This window comes from Artemia sp. Qi Xiang Cuo, chromosome 17, assembly GCF_049724085.1.
Source record: "Artemia sp. Qi Xiang Cuo chromosome 17, ASM4972408v1, whole genome shotgun sequence".
NCBI classification, from domain to species: Eukaryota; Metazoa; Arthropoda; class Branchiopoda; order Anostraca; family Artemiidae; genus Artemia; species Artemia sp. Qi Xiang Cuo.
The window spans coordinates 34,589,195-34,610,910 of record NC_142810.1 but is presented as its reverse complement, the minus strand read 5'-3'; the positions used below and the strand labels follow the sequence as shown (position 1 = coordinate 34,610,910).

Here is a 21,716-nt window from a genome sequence, read left to right as displayed (position 1 = left end):
AAGCATACCACACGTTGCAGAGCAAGTAGTGCTGTGAGATGTGCATCACGCGGTGGAGGGTGGACAGTAACTTGACATATGTGTTTGCTGAATTTAAACGACTTTTTTTAGAGAGTTGAATCAGAAATAGATACAGTATTCCGACACGATTGAATTCCGGACACCACTTGAGCAGTTCGGACTAAGGCTGAAATTGGTGAAAATTGCGTAACTGCGTTTCGGACAGTGAATCGATTTACCGCTAAGGTAAATCGGGTATTGTCACATGCAGTAAAATCAAATGTGATTTAAATGAGGTGGAAATTGTGCCATTTTAAAAGATATTACCCGATATTACTCGATAAGCTATTATTTACCATGCATGCACATGCAAGCACACGCGTATACACATACACACAAATTGACTCCCTTCAACATATGAATTTCTGGAGCCACTTGTTTTCTGACTGGCACTGGGGGAGGGAGACCAATCTCCAGCCACACGACGTATCCCATTATTCTCAGACATTTTATATAGCTTTCTATAACTCACCAATTTTACTGTTTTGTTGAATGTCTGGGCAACGCAGATAAACAACACTTGTGTGCAACTTCTTAACTTTTCAAACAGTTCGTGGTAACGAACTGTAAGTAAGGAGCGACCCGGCTCAATGGTAACCGAAACTCTAAAAAACGAATTTTTGATACCAATAGATACATCAAAAGAATCAGATTTTAATTCTGATTTCAAATATATAAGTTTCATCAAGTTTAATATTACCCATCAAAAGTTACGCGCCTGAGACAATTTGGCTGATTTTCGAAAAAAGGGGGAAAGACCCCCTAAAAGTTATAGAACCTTAATGAAAATCACACCATCATATTCAGCGTATCAGAGAACCTTACTGTAGAGGTTTCAAGCTCCTATCTACAAAAATGTGGAATTTTCCATTTTTTGCCAGAAGAAAGATCACGGATGCGTGTTTATTTTTATTTTATTTTTTTTTCCCAGGGGTGATCGTATCGACCCAGTGGTCCTAGAATATCGTGGGAGGGCTCATTGAAACGAAAATTAAAAGTTCTAGTGCTTTTTTAAAAGACCAAAAAAATAAAGGGCAACTAGGCCCCCTCCCACGCTCATTTTTTTCCCAAAGTCACCCGATCAAAATTTTGAGATAGCCATTTTGTTCAGCATGGTCGAAAATATTATAAATATGTCGTTTAGGATGACTTAATCCCCCAAAGCCCTCTTGGGGACGGCTGAAAGTTATGAACTTTACCCAATGTTAACATACAGTATTGGTTATTGGGAAGTACACAGACGTTTTCAGGGGGAATTTTTTCTGGTAGTGGGGGTTGGTCGGGGGTTATATGGGAGGATCTTTTCACGAAGGAAGTTTTCATGGGGGAAGGGACATTGCTATGAAGGGGGTGCCGGATTTCCCATCATTATATAAAAAAAATCAGAAATTAAATATAAAAAAAAGTTTTTCAACTGAAAGTAAGGAGCAACATCAAAACTTAAAACGAACAAAAAAATATTACCTATATGATTGGGTTCACCTTCTAGTCAATGCCTCGCTCTTTAAGCCAAAGATTTTTTAGTGCTTTCATAAGAGCTATTTATTCTAATTAACGGCCTTTGTGATTAAGAGGTTATTTTTAAAGAATTGGAACAAAATTCAAACTTTAGCTTAAAGAGCAAGGTATTGACAAGGGGGCAAACCCCCTAATATACGTATTAAAAATATATGAATATAGAAGTTCGTTACGTAAGTTAATTTGTAAGTTACGTATATTTATTACTAATAAAAACGTTCGTAAATAAAATTCAACAAGTTTCGAGAAAGCCATTTAGCCAAATGAAACTAAAATTAATATGCTAATTTTGTTTTAATTCTTCATGCACGATGAGCCAAAGTCAAAACCTGTATTAATTCAAAAACTTTCACAAATGAAATATAAAAAATCAAGTTTTTTTTAATTGAAAGTAAGGAGCGATATTAAAACTTAAAACGAACAGAAAGTATTCCGTATATGAAAGAGGCTGTCCCTTCCTCAACGCCTCGCACTTTACGCTAAAGTTTGACTTTCTCACAACTCAATTTTTTTAAACAACAAAATTTTGTTTGAATTGCAAATTTTTTTAATTAACTTTAACGAAAATCACACCATCAGATTCAGCTTATTAAAGAACATTATTAAAAAAGCTTCAAACTCCTATCTGCAAAAATGTGGAATTTAGCATTTTTAATTAACTTTAACGACAATTACACCATTACATTCAGCTTATCAGAGAACCCTATTAAAGAAGTTTCACGCTCCTATCTGCAAAAAGGTGGAAATTTGCATTTTTTGCTCGAAGAAAGATCACGATGCGTGTTTTTTTTTCAGGGGTGATCGTTTCGACCCAGTGGTTAGAAAGTATTGTGAGAGGGCTCATTCAAAAGGAACTTGAAAGTTCTAGAGCCCTTTTTAAGTGACCAAAAACCTGGAGGGCAGCTAGACCCACTTCCACGCTCATTTTTTTTTTTACCAAAGTCACTTGATTGAAATTTTGAGATAGCCATTTGGTTCAGCCTACTCGAAAAATGTAAAAACTGTGTCTCTAAGAATGACTTAACCCCCCATAGTCCCAAGTGGAAGGGCTGCAAGTTTCGAACTTTGCCCATTGTTTACATATAGTATAGGTTATTGCGAAGTATACAGATATTTTCCGGGGTGATTTTTTTTGGTAGGGGGGGGGTGGGCTGGGGGAGGGTTTTACGTGGGAGGACATTTCCATAGAGGAATTTTTCATGAGGAAGAGTATTATCCATGATGCCAGATTTCCCAGCATCATTTAAAAAACGATCAGAAATTAAATAAAAAAAACAAGTTTTTTAAATTGAAAGTAAGGAGCGACATTAAAAATTAAAACGAACAGAAATTATTCTGTATATGAAAGGGGCTGTCCCCTCCTCAGCGCCTCGCTCTTTACGATAAAGTTTGACTTTCTCACGACTCTATTTTTTTTTAAACAATGAAAAACTTTAGCGTAAAGAGCGAGGCGCTGAGGAGGGGACATCCCCTTTCATATACGGAATAATTTCTGTTCTTTTTAAGTTTTAATGTCGCTCCTTGCTTTCAGTTTAAAAAACTTGTTTTTTTATTTAATCAAAGTTCAGCTCAAAGAGCGACAAACTGATTAAAGAGGGAACGCAAGATCTAATCAGAAAATAAAGCCAATACCATCTATTGTTTCACAGCAAAATCGAGAAGTATATATGTTTTTCGAATGTATTCATAGATATGATCTCACTCAAATGAATAATTTTTCCATAATCATAAAAGCCCTAAATAAGACAGCACTTCTGTTTATTCATTTTCTGATTTTTTAGTTTTATATTGCGTTAGGAGGAGTACCGTATCTTATAAGAATTTTTTGGTACCCTTGTACTAAAGGAGTGCTAGTTTGGTTAATACAAATCAAATAAAATAGAATGAATATATAATAGTTTAGAAACAAATTTGGGCTATATATTTGTACATTAGGGGGGGGAGGGGTGGGGGCAAAACATACCATATATTAAATACGTAACCTGACCTAACCTAGGTACCCCCCCCCTTAAACCCCAAAAAAGAGCAATTTAAATACAGTTCTTGCCTTTGTTTATATCCCAGAAGGCATTGTCAACCTCTTTTCATCACGCGTCTCTGTCTATTTCGTGACTGGTATGCATTGCCATATATAAAAGAGTCCGTTTAGTACAAGACTACCATTTTTTTATACAAAAAGGGAAATTGTATATTCCTTAAATCATTTTCACCACATTTAAACTAGCCCCGACTGTATAATTACTGAGAAAGGTTTACAAACTAATGGTCTGTCAACTTTCAGAATTTTTTTTTTTTTTTTTTTTTTTTTTTTTTTTTTTTTTTTAATTGGATCCAGAAAGATTGAGACATTTAATTGAGATCGAAACTTCGGTATATTAAAATTTAATCTTTTTGAAAATTTTTACTTTGTCTGACTCCTATTGTATCCAAGTTCCAAAGTGCCAAAGTATACTCTCTTATCACTTTCGTATAGGCCTACTAATTGAATATTTGGTGCAGCTCCAAGGGGTTGCTTTTCCTCTACTGCCTGGTATATATCTCGGAATGCCGCTTTTTCTATCACATGTAGCACACTCCGCTTAACTCCCAAGGCATGCTTTGCTATGCCACTTCTTGTGCGCGATGGGCACACTTCCGAAGCCTGTGGTCTTTGCCACATGATGTACATGATTTTTGAAGTGCAAATCCCCTCGTTCAGCTGCGAAGAGTTTCATACATATTAATTTTTTTGTATTTTAGGTAAACTCCGAAGTTCTGAATTCCCTGTATATACCGTCTACCTGGAAAAGGTATGTGTAAAAAATGCAACAACTCTTTGTGGTGAGCGAGCATGGGGTTTTGAGCTTGTTACTGATCATAAACTTCATGATACATTTGTGAGCACACGTCGGAAAACCGCAACAAAGGAATTGTGTTTTGAGTCGTGCCTTAATGAGGCCCAGTTCATATGCAGGTTTGACCGATTGTTTAATATACAACTTCTTTTTATTTCTTCTTCTACGATTATAGAATTGTCTTGGTTACACTCTTACACGAAGAAGGGGGGTGGGCTTTTGGCCCGTATCCCAAATTTTTAGTCCATGGCGGTTCTTCATATTGTTTCTAAGTTCGTTTTTTTTTAATATAATTCGTGCATTAGACGCACACATGCAGGAATTGTTTGGGGGAGGGGCCAATGATAATAAAAAACTTTGTTTTAGGAAGAATTGAATAAATAGTGCCTAGAAATTTTAAAAAATTTGGGATTTCAAGGATGCTGACTGCGATGTATTTTCGACGGAACACCTTAAATTAGGTATCCTTTTCTTAGACCACACTTTAATTAGAAGACACGGAAGGCTTTGCCACCTTCATTGGAAATTTGTATGACATTTGGGCAAGATTAAGGAAATTTACATCAAGACTTTGAATGAAATTTGTCATTGAACTCTTTCTGAAAAAAAAATTTAATCTCTGAAAAAAATTCAATCGTTCTGAAAAAAGAATTCTGAAAAATTGAAAAAAAGTTCATTTTTTTTGTGAATGACCCGAAAAGTTATTTATTTTGTTGTCTATAAATATGCTAGTTTCAATTTTATTATTTTACTATTTCTACTGATGACGGTCGCTGTATATGTGATCGAAATATCTGGACTTTTGTACCTGTTTTTTCACTGTCTAAATAAATGGATTGATCCTCATTTGAACGTTTATTTTTGCTGACCCCGATGCCTACCCCTTCCGCACGTCCCCGATTGGGGGTGGCATGCTTGACTTTGTGACCCACCCTTGGATTATTGGCACCACGAAATAAGATCCAGCATGCACGCATGTTAGGGTCTACAAGTTCGGCAGAAATAAACTCTATTTTTCTTTAATTTCAATTTCATTATTATTATAATATTACATGTTCTATCATTGTTTTATTATAATTCAATTTTATTATTTCTTTAAGAAATAAACTCTCTGAAACACATCTTTTTCGATAATGGAGAAAAATTCAGTCACTGTTCCAGTTTTGACAACCTTACTGGCCTGAATTAGATAAGTCATATCTACGAAGTTAAACATGCTTTAGAGCCTGATAATAATAAAAGGTAAAAGGGTTAATGGGTTACCCAACCTGAATAAATTTGCAGTTTGGAAGGTATTACAAATATCAGCAGGTAGACATTTAGGTCTAATCATGTTAACTTTTCTGATTGAATACCACTAATAATCCATCAATGACGTATTGTATTAACAAGGTGGGATCAATCTATTAATCAATCATCAACCAATTACATTGAAGAGGTACAGCCACGTGTAAGAATCATTAGCGTCATTTGAGGGTGAAATTTTCCCCTCCCCTATATTTTGAAAATTTTTTTTTTTTTTTGTATTTTGATTGAAAACTGGTCTTTTTTGTATTTTCATTTGGAAAAACAGTAAAATTGCCCCCCTCCCTTATAAGAAAGTAGTCTTGGCCCCCCTCCTTATGTCCATGAATCGAAACCTCTGGTAGGAATTTAGGTACTTACATATTATAGCGACCACACTGTTATCCTTGATCTGTTGTAAAACCGGTTTCTCTGTGTGTACTCGTAAATAATTAGCTTAGCCTGAATGAGATAAACTGCGATGCAATTATATTTCAATTAAAAATTTAATATATAGAGTTGGTTAGGTTAGGTTAGGTATTTAACATAATGTGTTCTAAGCGGCCTGCCTTCCATAATTCTCTGTTGTAGTTTCCATAATTTTGTTGCTAAAGTTTCATATTTTCATTATATTTTGGTATATTTCATATGATTAACTTAACTTCACTTTCTGGGTATAGTCACTATAATACGTAAGTACCGGAAAAAGAAAAACAGGATTCGTATGGTTAAGGCGAAATATTCGGTAGTTTTTCTTTTAGTTCAAAGCAAGTCCAGACCGACTTTAAAAACTGCCTCCTTCTCTCTAGAAGTATTTACTTGGCCGTGAGAAACATGACTCTAGACATGTTTCTTCAGGTAGAAAAATAATGGATAAGTAGGCCTATCGATTGTATTTCTGAATACTGTATACAGCTACGTAAAACTTTACGAAAATTGGGGGGGGGGGGTCAAATGTGGTTTTTAAGTCCAAAGAGGGGCTAATATTTCGTTTTCTCAATAAAAATACCATAAAAAGGTATTTTCAATGAAAATACCGCAAAAAGGCACATGCTTCCCTCTGACCGCCCCTCTCCTATCTCTATTGACGCCGATCTTGTAGAATCTAGTAGAATCATATAAAAGTTCTTGCAGAATCACATATCTTATTTAGAGACCTAACCAGGGAAGGGGGCTCGGTCTCCCTAATCCTAAGTTTCTCAAAATTTTGGGCACCTGCTTCCCCCCCCCCCTTTACCCCGCCTAAAAAAAATCCAGCATACGTGTCAGATCGCAATCCTTGAGCCATAAACTCTGTTTATCACCCCGCCAACGGTTTACTGCAATATGTGCTTTACTGGAATGAATACACATTTTAAACGTTTTCCTCTATACCTTTTGTAACGAATACGGAATAAATTTTGTTCGTTTTCAGTTTTAATGTTGCTCCTAACTTTTAGTTGAAATATATCGAGAAAAATAAGAGATTTTAGATAGAGAGCTGAAACCATCTTAGAATGGTTTTACGAAGTGTGAAGTTTAAAGGCATGTTTTTCATCAAGATTGAGACCCTTGTGAGGGCCCTCCCCTACCGTATTTTTCTTAAATTATGCAAGTCCCGTGCACTACTAACTTCTAAAAGGTAAATTTTCACTCAACGAACTAAGGTGCTTGGTATCAGTATAGGCGATATATTACTTGATGAAGCTGGATAGTTCTTTTTGGAATTAATTTTTTACAGTTCAGTTACTATCGACGAGGCTCGGTGTTTATTCCTTAAACGGTTGCACACGCTTTTTGAAGCATCTTGACAAAAAAAGACAAATAAACTTTGACAGTGTTGATTGTATTGTTAATTGTAGCGTGAATAAATGGGGGTTGCTTTCGGAATAACCCCTCAAATTTAGAATAATTCCGCTTCGATTTAATATCCGTCTCTAGTGTCATAAGATAAAATTTTGTTTATATATATTTAGTCATGATATTTATGGTGCAAATATGGTATCATAACTGAACACTAGCAGCGCTGATCCTTAATTTTACGCCCATTGACCAGGCATACACGTCCGATTGTCAATCATTCATGAGTATGCATTTGATTAATAACTCTATTGAATTCTTCCAGGATAAGTAAATCTAAATAATATTTATAGGAAATGTTTGGTATCTTTACCTCGCATCGTATTAATAAAGGTGCCAATATCAAAATTTAAAACTTAGGTTAAATCTTCGTCAAGGAAAATTTTTATAATGTTAATGGTGTTAATGGTGATAATCTTAAAATCAAGCAGTTATATTAATACAATTTTGAAAATGATTTCAACGAAATATCTGAATTTCAGATGCCAATTTAGGCTGAAAATGCCCAGACCTGCTACAAGTACAAGTAAATGATGATGATGATGCAAATCGTATTTATAGTAAATTATAATCTCAACAATACCTCACATAAAAAATGTGAAGAAAACACATTTTTCTTTGAGGAAAAATGTGAACCTTTCAATGACTTATGAAAAACGTTGATAAAATAAACATAAAAAGCTTACCATCTTTGACAGATAATAATGGTGTTCTTTCCAAGATACATCAAGTATGCCATTTTACCCGTATTTTATAGTTGTACCAAAAAATCAAAACTAACAAAATATGAGGTAAAATTATAGTGTCGAAAAAGGGACAAAAATTGTGTAAACAAAAACCTAATTTCCTTCAAGAGTTAAAGAAGTTTTACCCGAGATTAAACCTTAATCATACAAAAATGGCAAGGAATTTTGAAGACTAGCAATCCCCTTTTTTGTGTGCAACTGTCTGTAATGAAGTTAACCCCTCCTAAAATCTCCGGGTCTACCTATTAAGAGTTCTCTTTTTCAGCTGGTATTTTTTTTTTTTAACTTGGAATACTGTACTGCAAAGAGGTATTTGACAAGAATTTTAACAGATCATACATTTTCACATGAATAATAGAACAAGTAAACAAATGGCAGCGGAAATTTGATGCAAAATGATACATTAGGTAATTTCGAAGACCACACTGCCTTTCCATGGCGATAAATAAAAGTTCGAATAGGGATAAATTCTTTTACTGCACAGTGATAATAACATTCAAAAGATATAGTGAAATATAAGATATATTTCTGCTGCTATGCCTATGTCTTAACCTGACTGGCAACGCTGTTCTCACTCATTGACAGATTTATTCTTGGCTATCTATCTCCACTCCAAAACTCAAACTCCCTCCTCAACTCTCTCTCATTCCTTTTTCTCGCACATATTTACAAATACAATTCGAATTCCAACGATTATTTCTCTACTCTAATTGTTTTCAATCATTCAATTTCCATTCAGTTTGACTCCTCAAACCTTGCAAACAGATCATTTGTTTTTCAATTTCTTCTGCTTCACGCATAACGGCACGCTGAAGTTATTAGGACTTTAGCCTTAAGTGAGTGGTTCCCAACTGATTTCGGCCCATACTCCCATAGGCTTTTCTAAAATCATGATCCCCCTCGTGATATTTATATTTTGTTGTTCAAAATCTTACGTCTATTCACCTTAAGGTCACTTAAAAGCCCAATGGGGTTTGGTACATGAACTGGATATTTTTTTTCTCAGGTCGCCCTCTAGGCATTTTTTTTTTATGTTAATGAAACAAAAAAAATTGTCTATGTAAAACACCTTTTATGCAACGCATGACAATGTTGCAATAGAATAGTTAAAGAATATGGAATTGGACTTTACAGACTCTACCGGCGTTGTTGATCTCCGTTTCGTGGTCCTTCAGCCAGGAAGTGTAATGAGGGGCTGGGGCCCAGCGATCCAGTGCTTTCACAGGACGTTGTTGCAATAGAGTACAGGAAAACTAGCCAAAATATGGATCGACCCCAAACAAACTGCAATAGAAATGATTTTTATGCCATGTTGTAGAGAAAAAAAAAAGCTCAACAGCATATCCAAAGTTGCACAATCTAGGTCGACGCAAAACTAGTTTTTTTTTTGGCTTTTCGGTTTTTCTGTATATGAAGTACCTGATGTAAAATGAAGAGCTGAGCTGGAAAATGAAAACAAATTTGATGTAAAATGTACCAGAAAAAAGTTTCATAATCATCAACACATGATTTTACCGTTCGAATCGTTGTGACCTCTTGATAATCCATACTATCAGAAGGCAACTATTCTGACATAAAATGATGAGCTGAGCCCAAAAATCAAATTAACCTGGTATAATGTCTACTAGAAAACCCGTTTCATATTCATCAATATGCACTTTTTATTTGCATTTGACATGTTTCTTTTAGCACTTATTGTCCCCCAATTCGTCAATTGTTGATACAAAAAAAAAGTGGGCTAGTAAATTACGGTTGGATCGTTTAGAAGACGAGTTAACGCACAGAAGGCAGCTGCACCTCTTTCATTACCTTCGTATGCAATAGATTATATCAACGTTTCGTCCCACGCTTTGTTCAAGTGATTTCTCGGATAAAGCTGTAAGCTATTCTGCTTTCCGAGGTCTTTCTCGAAGAAAGTTCCAGTGTTGCTGAATCAATTCTGCAGCTTGAAGAAATATTGGAACTCAGAAACCTGTACACAAAGCTTATGAACAAAGAAGCGGCCGTTGCGGATATAGAAGGAAACCCTTCCCTGGAAAAAAACAGTGGGATTCTTCAATAGGAAGAGCCTGGAACTGCTCCAGTATAGAACCTCGAAACTGTTGTTCCAATACTCCAACAGGGTATCCATACTGCAAAATTTCTTAAGAGCCGAAAGATCAGGGTCATGGGATCTCCACTTAAAATCCATCTCTGACATACTACCTAGTCTGGCGGCATCTGGGCACAACAATTACACAAAATCCTGCCAGTTTTACATCCAGCGTATGGTCAAGCTCCGAGAAACCCATCCTGCCGTTTATCAAGCCTTCCATAATCGGACGCATATGTTCAGACGTTCTGATAGATTCTGGGCTGGGCTGTCCACAGATCTTGTCATTGTGCAGGAGCTCATGCGTTGTCTCAAAACTGTTGGTGGCCTTACCGATGGAAGTGGTATGACAGAGGTTCAAAGGTCTTTATGGGTTTTGTCTCGACCAGTCTGTTCTGCATTAAATCTTTTGATGGACGGGTATGTCACAGGTTTTCTATGGAACTAGTGAACAACATAAGGAAACATCCGAGTCGAGGTGGCTACGACACTGTAAAGACACCTAGATCGTTATCGATTTCCTTGAAAAATGATCACCATTTAATGGGGATATTCAACTAAGAAACATCACAAACGGTCTGACAGCCTACGAATTTGCCAACGTTGATTCTGCTAGAGATTTATGCCTAAAAATCATTGACTTCATGTCTGGAAAGCTGGTCGCTGATTTTGTGTTTCGACGAAAACAACAGGTAGTTCAAATTACTACAAAGCAGAATCCAGGAGGAGATTGCAAAAGACTGGACTCTACTCTCCTTTTTCAGAGGTTTATCACGCTAGCAAAGAGGATTAATCTCACGGAATCTGAGTACTTTCAACACGAACTGTGTTCCTACCTGGCATCACTTTTTGACAGTTCTTGCATGCTCTGGTCTCCGAACAAGCCAGAGTTTGCCAAGGCTATAGCACAGGCTCACAATCTTGAGGAGCGCTTTACTCCCCTCCCAAAAGGCATTCGATATACCATCGACAGTGGACCTCTTCTGCACAGAATTCCATGGTCCAAAAATGAACAATACTCCAAAATCATTCACCATTATGCTACTTACGTGAACAAAAAGTATCCATCTGCCACTATTGTGTCCAACGGCTACGATGGCGAAGCTACCATAAAGGATATGGCCCAGACAAAAATAAATCTTATAATCGTCCGTGAGATCTTCTTCACATCAGATATGCAGCTGAAGGTAAAAAAGGATGATTTCTTGTCCTGCAAGAAAAAAAAAGCCAGGTTTTATAACACTACCGTCAAAGGAGATGATACTAATCTTTTGGTTATATTGTGTTATCGTGATGACCTTTCAAGCAAGAAACTATTCTTTGCACATGCGCCAAAGTCAAACAAAGCTCCCCGAATATGGGATATTCACAAATTGAAAGAGAAGCTGGACCAAGAGACAAGCCATCTGATTCTTTTTGCTCACGCCATCTTATGCTGTGGCTCTACTTCACGGATTCACGGTGTGGGAAAAGGCCTTGCTCTGAAGAAGCTAATGGCAGATGCCCCTTTTCGTACATCAGCTGCAGTTTTCAAGCTGAAGTCATCTTCAAAGGAGGAAGTAAGGGTTGCTAGAGAAGACGCTCTGCTCATGATATATGGCTCATCAAAAGGAGGAAATCTGAATGATCTCCGCAGGGAAGTTTTTACAAATAATGTGACTACTGCTAGCACGTTCGTCCATCTAGAACAGTTACCACCAACGCCTGTTGCGGCTAAATTCCACAGATACAGGGTTTTCTACTAAGTTCAGGCATTGAGTAGAGTTCCAGATTTTGAATTTAAAGCCGGGAAATGGGGATGGAAAAATAAAGATGACTTCTTGTATCCATTGACTGTTGACGTCCTACTAGCCCCTCGCCTGCTTCTGAAAATAATGAAGCGCTCCTGTCAACTGGCATGTAGGTCAACGAGATTTAACTTCTTTAAAAACGGTATAGCTTGTATTGCAGCGTGTAAAACGTGCAAAAAGACAGTATGTTCCAACTTTCCAAGAATTGAAAGCTATAACGATGAGAAGAACTTCGAAGCTTAGATATCTGAATCAAAAGAATAAGTTGTGAATACTAGTCGGGGTTTGATTCTGTCTTTCAAAAGTTCATGAAGTTGATTCGACAATTTTATCAGTTGTGAAGACTAGTCAGTGCGTATATAATAGTTTAATCTAAGATTGATTTTAAATGTCGGCCGCTGAAAACTAGTTTCATAGATGATTTCCCTTTTCTAATATTTTTCATGTTTTAATAAACATCTTGCAATCACTTTTTTTAGGCCGACCCATCAGGTGATAGAGCCAGTGACGATCAGATTCAGGCTAACTAATTATTAGATCTTAAAACCGACAATTTAGCCAGCGAAAGTTGGTCTTTTTAAGAAAACGGGGGTCACGACGACGAGAAGCGTAAAAATATTGATGATTATGAAATTTTTTTATATACCGTACACCAAATTTGACTCCATTTTCGCTTCATCTCGTCTTTTTACATCGGAATAATAATTTAGTTCAAGAAAAATGAACAATTACCAGAACTTAATTTTTTTCTTAGGAAAGTGAGAAAAGTGATACGGTACGCAAAAAAAAACTAGTTTTGCGTCGACTTAGAATATCCAACTTTGGATATGTTGTTCAGCTTTTTTTCTCTACAACGTGGTGTAAAAATCATTTCTGTTGCAATTTGTTTTTACCAATAATCGACGAATTGGTGGACAATAAGTGATAAAAGAAACATTTCAAATGAAAATAAAAAAGTGCTTATTGATGAATATGAAACGGGTATCCTAGTAGACACTACATCAGGTTAATTTGATTTTTGAGCTCAGCTCATCGTTTTATGTCAGAATAGTTGCCTTTTGATAGTATGGCAAAAAAGAGGTCACAACCATGAAAAGGGTAAAATCACATATTGATGATTATGAAACTTTTTCTGGTACATTGTACATCAAATTTGCTTTCATTTTCGGGCTTTGCTCTTCATTTTACATCGGGACGGTACTTCATATACAGAAAAACGAGCATTTATCGACAGTTCACTTTTTTTCTAGAAACAACTGAAGGAATTGACATTAAAAGCAAAAAAAAAAAAAAAAAAGTTTTGCATCGACCAAGAATGTGCAACTTTGGATATGTTGTTCAGATTTTTTTTTTCGCTACAGCATGGTGTAAAGATCATTTCTATTGCAATTTGTTTGGGGTCAAACTCTAGTTTACCTGTCCTAATACTATCATATAATCCTTTTGCTGTGACCCATCGATGGGGCGTGCACCCCACTTTGGGAATTACGGCCTTAGGTGTAGCACTAGTCAAAATTTGTTGGAAAAGAGGCCTATTCAAAGGTATGCGCAGAAGTTTTAGGTGTGCTGCTCTTGTTACACTTGGTTTTATCATGGTTGTCAACTTTGAAAGGGCTTGCGACAAGAGACACTCCCAAGATACCAATTAGAGGGACTTCCCCTCCCCCCTCCCACCGATAAAAGATTAGAAGTGAACGGCAAATTCCATTGTTATCTTTTAATGCATTTTAATATAATTAAACGTAAAACTGTGAAGCTGAGTTCCACCTAGAAAATCATTAGATTAGTTTGAGTCCGCGAAATATATTCAAAGCCATTGTTAAGGTGTTTGAACTTCTCAGGTCAGCGACGTGGGAGGCATCTACCGAATCCTGCCTGTTAAGCGATAATGATCGTCATTCAGTTACGTTTCGTGGAGGCTTTTCCGCCTCCAATGGTAGTTTCTACATGGAGTCCAATTGTGTTGATGACAATGTTAAGCTTTGCGATTTTGTCAAAAAGGAAGGAAGAATATTGAAGACGGTTGACGCGGTTTTTGAGGTATTTTTGAATCTCTCTATGTTATTTTATTCAGTGTGCTGATGAGAATAAGCATCATTTACCAACGTAACGTTTTTTACAATAGAAAAAAAAAATCTTAATATATGATTTGTTAATATAAGGTAAAAAAAACTGTCTGAAAGGGGAGAAAGGACATGAGTAGGCATGAAAACGAGCTTATGTTGAACGTAGATCTATGCTTTTTGGTGAATATGGTAGAAGGGGGGGGGGGAGGGGCAGTGAGTCATTGTTTAGGTGGGGATAGGGTAGATTCCTAACAAAGTACATTTTAATGGACGCACTGTTTACTCTTCGTGATGCTTCAGATAAATGTTGAAAGAGGTTGGGGTAATTAGGAATTAATTAAAAAGTTTCTCTATACAGCTAAAATATTACATTCCCATTTTTTACCAGCGCAGAGGTGGAAAAGGCAAGGCAGGCCATCATCAGCCCCACCAGGAAACTTATTTGGGGTGGCAAATACGACTAGGAACTTAGTTTTCAATAAATTTAAACGGTAATGTTTTTCCTCGTCTATTTACGAATATGTGACGTATTTCAATATGTTTCAACAAATGAATTTAATATATTTTTTGATAAGAAAATTCCTTTGTACAGTTTTCGATGGCCTTAGTTATGTAAAAGATCAAAAGTCTGTCTCCTCCTTAGCTCCTTACTCTTTGCTGTGATGTTTGGCTTTTGTCCAAATTTTTAAAGAAAATTTGCAATTGAAAAAAAAAAAACTTTTCAAAGCAAACTTAAGGGTTTCAAAACTTAAGGGGGCAGTTCCCCTTCTATATAAAGTAATTTCAATTTGTTTTAAGTTTTAAACTTGCTCCTTAATTTAGTTGGAAAACCTTTTCTATTTGTTTAATTACATTTCATGAAACTGTACAGATTTATGAATACAATACTTTTGGTAACGCAGAAAAAAGATCAATATTTCAATGATCTCTGTTTGGATTTTGTTGGGTAATCAAACAGTTTGTGGAAAAGAACTGTAAGTAAGGAGAAATTATTAGGTATATGAGAGGGGTGGCTCCCTCATCAATGCCTCGCTCTTTAAATTTTGTCCCGATTCTTTAAGAACGGCTCCTGAAACACAAGGTTCGTTTAATTAGAACAATACGTAACTTTTTTTAAAGTGCCGAAAAACTCTAGCGTGTAGATTGAGGTACTGAAGAGGGGGCAACCCCACTCATACACGTAATAGTTTCTGTTCGTTTTAAGTCTTAATGTTCCTCCTTACTTTCAGTTGAAAAATCTTGTTTTTTTTTTTTTTTTAATTTAATGATGCTTAGAGACAAACATTTTTTTAAGGGCAATGGAAAAGCTATTTCAAGTAAAGTAAAAGTATAAAAAAAAGAAAAAAATAAGTTAATTACAAAAAAATACACAGAACAATAGCCTACTTACAAAAACTAAGCTATGAACTCCCAGCAGTCAGTTCCATTGAACGAAGCCGGAGCGTTGGATGGATATTTTTTTAAAATATCGACAGTTATGAGCTTGGTTATCAAAAAACAAAACATATAATGCCTTTAGACTACTCAGTGTTTATAAAAAGTAACGCATTATCAAAGTAGTTTGTTGAAAGTTAAACATCAAAACTAAGATTAAGAAAATCAAATAAAAAATTTTTGTTCAATATTTTTAACTAAATTTTGAATGCCAAAAACCAATATATTTGAGGTGTATCTGTGCTTAAAGGTGTATCTGGTAGTTTCATACTTCTGAGGCAATTGCAAAAACAGTGTACTATAGTCGTTCTCGAGGATGGAACCAGTAGGAATCTGGACGATCAAAGTATATTTGAATATATATTCAATATATTTTCGATATGCCCTCCTACACACACACATTCTATACTAATCTTTAATATCCGATGGTTTTGGGATAACCCAATTTTCTGTCCCAGAATTTACACTCAATTCCAGTTCGGTCTTCTTCATGTCTTAATTCTAGTTTGATAATGTCAAATGGTAGAAACCAGCACCCTGCGGTGCCTTGATCGCTTTTGTTACTTGATTAAATAAAAAAAACAAGTTTTTTAAACTGAAAGTAAGGAGCGACATTAAAACTTAAAACGAACAGAAATTATTCCGTATATGAAAGGGGCTGTCCCCTCCTCAACGCCTCGCTCTTTACGCTAAAGTTTGACTCTGTCTCACAACTTTATTTTTTAAAACAATAAAAAACTTTAGCGTAAAGAGTGAGGAGTTGAGGAGGGGACAGGCCCTTTCATATACGGAATAATTTCTGTTCGTTTTAAGTTTTAATGTCGCTCCTTACTTTCAGTTTAAAAAACTTGTTTTTTTTATTTAATTTCTGATCGTTTTTTAGTTAATGCAGCTTTTATTTTGGCTCACCGTCATTGAATAAGTAAACAAAATTTGCATTAAAATTTCACTTTGCTTTTGCTTAATGGCTGTCTTTAAATTTGGTTCTGACGTAATTTACAAATTAACTTACGTAACGAACTTCTATATTCGTATATTTTTCTTCTGGCTAAAAATACAAAGTTACAGTTTTTTATCGATATGAGCTTGAAACCAATGAAAAAGGGTTTTCTGAGACGCTGAATCTGACAGTGTGATTTTATTAAAAATTTTTCACTTGTAGGGGCCCCTCTTTAAAAAATCAATTAAATTTTTTGGGGCTCGTAGCCTTTGATGAGTAATACTAAACTAAATAAAATTTATATATTTAGAATCAGCATTATTAGCCCATTCTTTTGATACATTTATTGACATCAAAGTTCCGTTTTTAAAAGTTTCGCTTACTATTGAGCCGTATCGCTTGTTTTTTTTTATTGTTTTTTTTATTACGTATATGTTATTACGGTTCTCCCCTTAGTCAATACCACGCTCTTTAGGTTAAAAGTTAAAAAAATTTTAATTCACAAACCCCTGAATCACAAAGGCCGTTTAATTTGAATAGATAGCTCTTTTGAAAGCACTAAAAAAACTGTAGCGTAAAGAGCGAAGTATAAACTTGGGGGAGAACCCCCTCATATACGTAATAATTTCTGTTCATTTTAAGTTCTAATGTTGCTTCTTACTTTCAGTTGAAAGTACTTGTTTTTTTTTAAATTTAATTTCTGATCGTTTCTTAAATAATGCTTGGAAATCCGGCGCCCCCTTCATATAAATTTCCCTTACCCCAAAGAAACATCCTCCACGGAAAGATTATTGCGAGTAGCCCCTCCTCCAGCCCCCCTCCCCCCCCCACCAGAAAAAAAATTCTTCCTGAAAATGTCTGTATACTTCCCAATAACCAATACAATATGTAAGCAATGGGCAAAGTTCATAACTTGCAGCCCTTCCCCTGGGAACTGTGGGGGATTAAGTCATCGTAAAAGACAGATTTATTAGATTTTCGACTATGCTAAACACAATGGCTATCTCAAAATTTTAATTGGGTGACTTTGAGAAAAAAATGAGCGTGGGAGGGGGCCTAGTTGCCCTCCATTTTTTTTGGTCACTTAAAAAGGGAACTAGAACTTTTAATTTCCGTTCCATTGAGCCCTCCTACGATATTCTAGGACAACTGGGTCAATACAATTACCCCTGAGGAAAAAAAAACAAAAAACAAATAAACTCGCATCCGTCATCTTTCTTCTGCCAAAAAATTCAAAGTTCTATATTTTTGTAGATAGAAGCTTGAAACCTCTGTAGTAGGGTTATCTGATACGATGAATATGATGGTGTGAATTTCATTCAGTTTCTATAACTTTTAGGGGATCTTTTCCCCTTTTTTAGAAAATCAGCCAAATTTTCTCAGGCCCGTAACTTTTGATGGGTAAGGTCAAACTTGATGAAACTAATATTTTTGAAATTAGATTTAAAATTTGATTCTTTTGATGTACCTATTGGTACCAAAATTCCGTTTTGTAGAGTTTCGGTTACCATTGAGCCGGGTCGCTCCTTACTTACAGTTCGTTACCACGAACTGTTTGAAAGGGAAACTAGGTATTTCCATTCGGATGAGCTCTGTCTCGGTGTGTTATGACCTGTGAATCGATGTGATTTTCCCTTAACGCATACAAACAAGCAAACAAACGTCTTTTAAGATTATCGTTCTCATGAAAAAGAACAAAAAGCTTGTGTTTTTTATGTTCCAACGTTCGGCTCTGCGGTCCTCAACATGTTGTATTGCGTAGGCTCTAGTGTTGTTCTCATCACAATTGCTCCCCCTTTTCACTCTTTCTAAAATGAAGCAAATTTTCTCATTCCATTAAATTTTAATGGATAAATGCAAAATTAAAGATATTTACCTGCTTAAAATCAAGATAAATGGTAGATCTTTTGATATGCCTTAACAGAATTTCCTTGTTTAGAGTTTCGGTTTCTATTCAAACGGGTCTTTACGTGCAGTACGTTACCACGAACTGTTTTGATTACTTTCTTATTGAATATGCCTATTGTGGCTGACAGAGAAGGGGATAGACAGACCAGGACTTTACTAACCTTTGGAGATCGAAGACCAAAAATTTTGGCTCTTGAAGTGAAAATTGTTTTCATAGATCTATGGCTGAAAGGCAACAAAGAATTTAAGGTCAGAATGGTCTCAATGTTTGCAATTTTGTCAAATATTAGCAAAAATCAAAGTTTGATTTTTAAAACCAGTCTCATGTACATATCTATCTCTTATAGCATTTATTGCGAGCATGTCGTGTAGCAATATCTCGTATAGCATGTCTCGTATAGAAAAATCAAAGTATGATTCTTAGAACCAGTATCATGTACATATCTATCTCTTATAGCATTTATTGCGAGCATGTCGTGTAGCAATATCTCGTATAGCATGTCTCGTATAGAAAAATCAAAGTATGATTCTTAGCACCAGTATCATGTACATATCTATCTCTTATAGCATTTATTGCGAGCATGTCGTGTAGCAATATCTCGTATAGCATGTCTCGTATAGAAAAATCAAAGTATGATTCTTAGCACCAGTTTCATGTACATATCTATCTCGTATAGCATTTATTGCGAGCATGTCTCGTATAGCAATGTCTCGTACAGCAAAAATCAAAGTATAATTTTTAGCACCAGTCTCATGTACATATCTATCTCTTATAGCATTTATTGCGAGCATGTCGTGTAGCAATATCTCGTATAGCATGTCTCGTATAGAAAAATCAAAGTATGATTATTAGTACCAGTCTCATGTACATATCTATCTCTTATAGCATTTATTGCGAGCATGTCGTGTAGCAATATCTCGTATAGCATGTCTCGTATAGAAAAATCAAAGTATGATTCTTAGCACCAGTCTCATGTACATATCTATCTCTTATAGCATTTATTGCGAGCATGTCGTGTAGCAATATCTCGTATAGCATGTCTCGTATAGAAAAATCAAAGTATGATTCTTAGTACCAGTCTCATGTACATATCTATCTCTTATAGCATTTATTGCGAGCATGTCGTGTAGCAATATCTCGTATAGCATGTCTCGTATAGAAAAATCAAAGTATTATTCTTAGCACCAGTCTCATGTACATATCTATCTCTTATAGCATTTATTGCGAGCATGTCGTGTAGCAATATCTCGTATAGCATGTCTCGTATAGAAAAATCAAAGTATGATTCTTAGCACCAGTTTCATGTACATATCTATCTCGTATAGCATTTATTGCGAGCATGTCTCGTATAGCAATGTCTCGTACAGCAAAAATCAAAGTATAATTTTTAGCACCAGTCTCATGTACATATCTGTCTCGTATGGCATTTAAAAATTTCACAATTAAGTTAGAATGTTTGTCCATTAGTGCAGAACTATACCTGCACATGTGATAAATAGTGCAGATATATTTTCCTTTAAAATTGGGAATAAGGGATGCCTCTCCATTACTCCCAATTAAATCAATCAAAAAGTGTCCTGGAAGCCTTTTGGGTATTTGAATAAGGCATGCCTCCCCTTAAATGGATCAAAAGTGTCCTGGAAGACTCTGGGGTATTTGAATAAGATATACCTCTCCCTTAAATCGATCAAAAATGTCCTGGAAGACTTCGGGGTATTTGAATAAGATCTGCCTCACCCTTAAATCGACCAAAAAAGTGTCCTGGAAGACTTTGGGGTATTTGAATAAGGGATGGCTCCCCCTTAAATGGATCAAAAGTGTCCTGGAAGCCTTTGGGGTATTTGAATAAGGCATGCCTCCCCCTTAAATGGATCAAAAGTGTCCTGGAAGCCTTTTTGGTATTTAAATAAGGCATGCCTCCCCCTTAAATGGATCAAAAGTGTCCTGGAAGACTCTGGGGTATGTGAATAAGATATACTTCTCCCTTAAATCGATCAAAAATGTCTTGGAAGACTTCGGGGTATTTGAATAAGGTCTGGCTCACCCTTAAATCGACCAAAAAGTGTCCTGGAAGACTTTTTGATATTTGTACTTAATGATGCAATTTTTTGATGAGGGGGGGTGGCTTGGTCATTGCTGGTTCTTTATCACCTCGTATACCCCTCTTGCTAATTCTGGATTCTTATTCATGATTTTAAATATCACAGTGATTATTTAGTCGCGTTTGATAAATAGTTTTAAATTTTTATTTGAAAGTAAAAGAATAGTTTAGCTAAATATAGGGGGGGGGGGGCAAAGACTCTTTTTTAATGAAAATACAAAAAAAGATATGTTTCAAAGTGTGGGAGAACATTTATGTTTTTGCGATTTTTTAGAGAATATACTAAATAGCGCATTTTTTCTAAATCTGGGGTGGTATTGCCATACCCTAAAGCTCCCCTGCCGTTTGTATACGATCTTGCGTTGTGGCTAATTGACGAGCTAGAATCTTCATTATATGCAGAACATTGCTTACTTTTTCAGTTAATTATAGTATGTATTATTTTAAATTTACAAATTAATTTTAACAAACCTAACAATAGAGAACCCAAATCTCGCATTTACCATGAAGTTAAAACTAGCGGGTTTCTTTTCATAAATTAAATGTCTTTGACTGACCAATTCTTTCAGTCCTGCTAACTATGAAAAGAGGAAGAAAAGGCGAATGATTTGTTACACAACTTTGAATTGCGTGGGTGATTTGGAAAAATGAAGCTAGCGGTGTTCTTAGTTTTTCTCCGTAGTAAACAAACCAGAAATAAAACTGGTTCATCTTGTTTCAATAAAATACGGTATACTGAATCACTAGATCATAAGTTCAAGGTTATTCAAGCCTTTGTTCCCAGTACAAGGGTTTTGTATGCTTTTCTTATGGTTCTATGGTTTGTTTCAACCTAAGATTTCAATTTCACTGTCATTCGGTAGCTGAGATTCAGCGTCTCCACCTACTCCATTGTACTTTTGAAATTTGCTTTGCATTTTTTAATTTTTTGTTTTATATTCAAAAGTGTGTAAAGCTTTACGTTGACATGTTTATGGAGTACTTATGTATTATACCAAGCACACCGAAGAAGTGTAATTAGGTAAGTCCTAATGAAACAATTCTTACTTCATAATATGCAGAATAATTGTAGCTAATACATTTTGAATGCAGACCCTCTATAC

The 21,716-nt window shown here is 35.7% G+C and overlaps 1 protein-coding gene across 1 annotated transcript in view; it reads left to right on the top strand.

Annotated features, from left to right (window-relative positions):
• The window catches only part of LOC148942135 (uncharacterized), a 55,378-nt gene that overhangs the window by 12,145 nt on the left and 21,517 nt on the right, over positions 1-21,716 (top strand). Inside the window, exons 2-3 of the mRNA XM_089103240.1 lie at positions 4,318-4,531; positions 14,005-14,203. Coding sequence (XP_088959366.1) covers positions 4,318-4,531; positions 14,005-14,203 — 413 coding nt within the window. The remainder of the gene's footprint in view (positions 1-4,317; positions 4,532-14,004; positions 14,204-21,716) is intronic.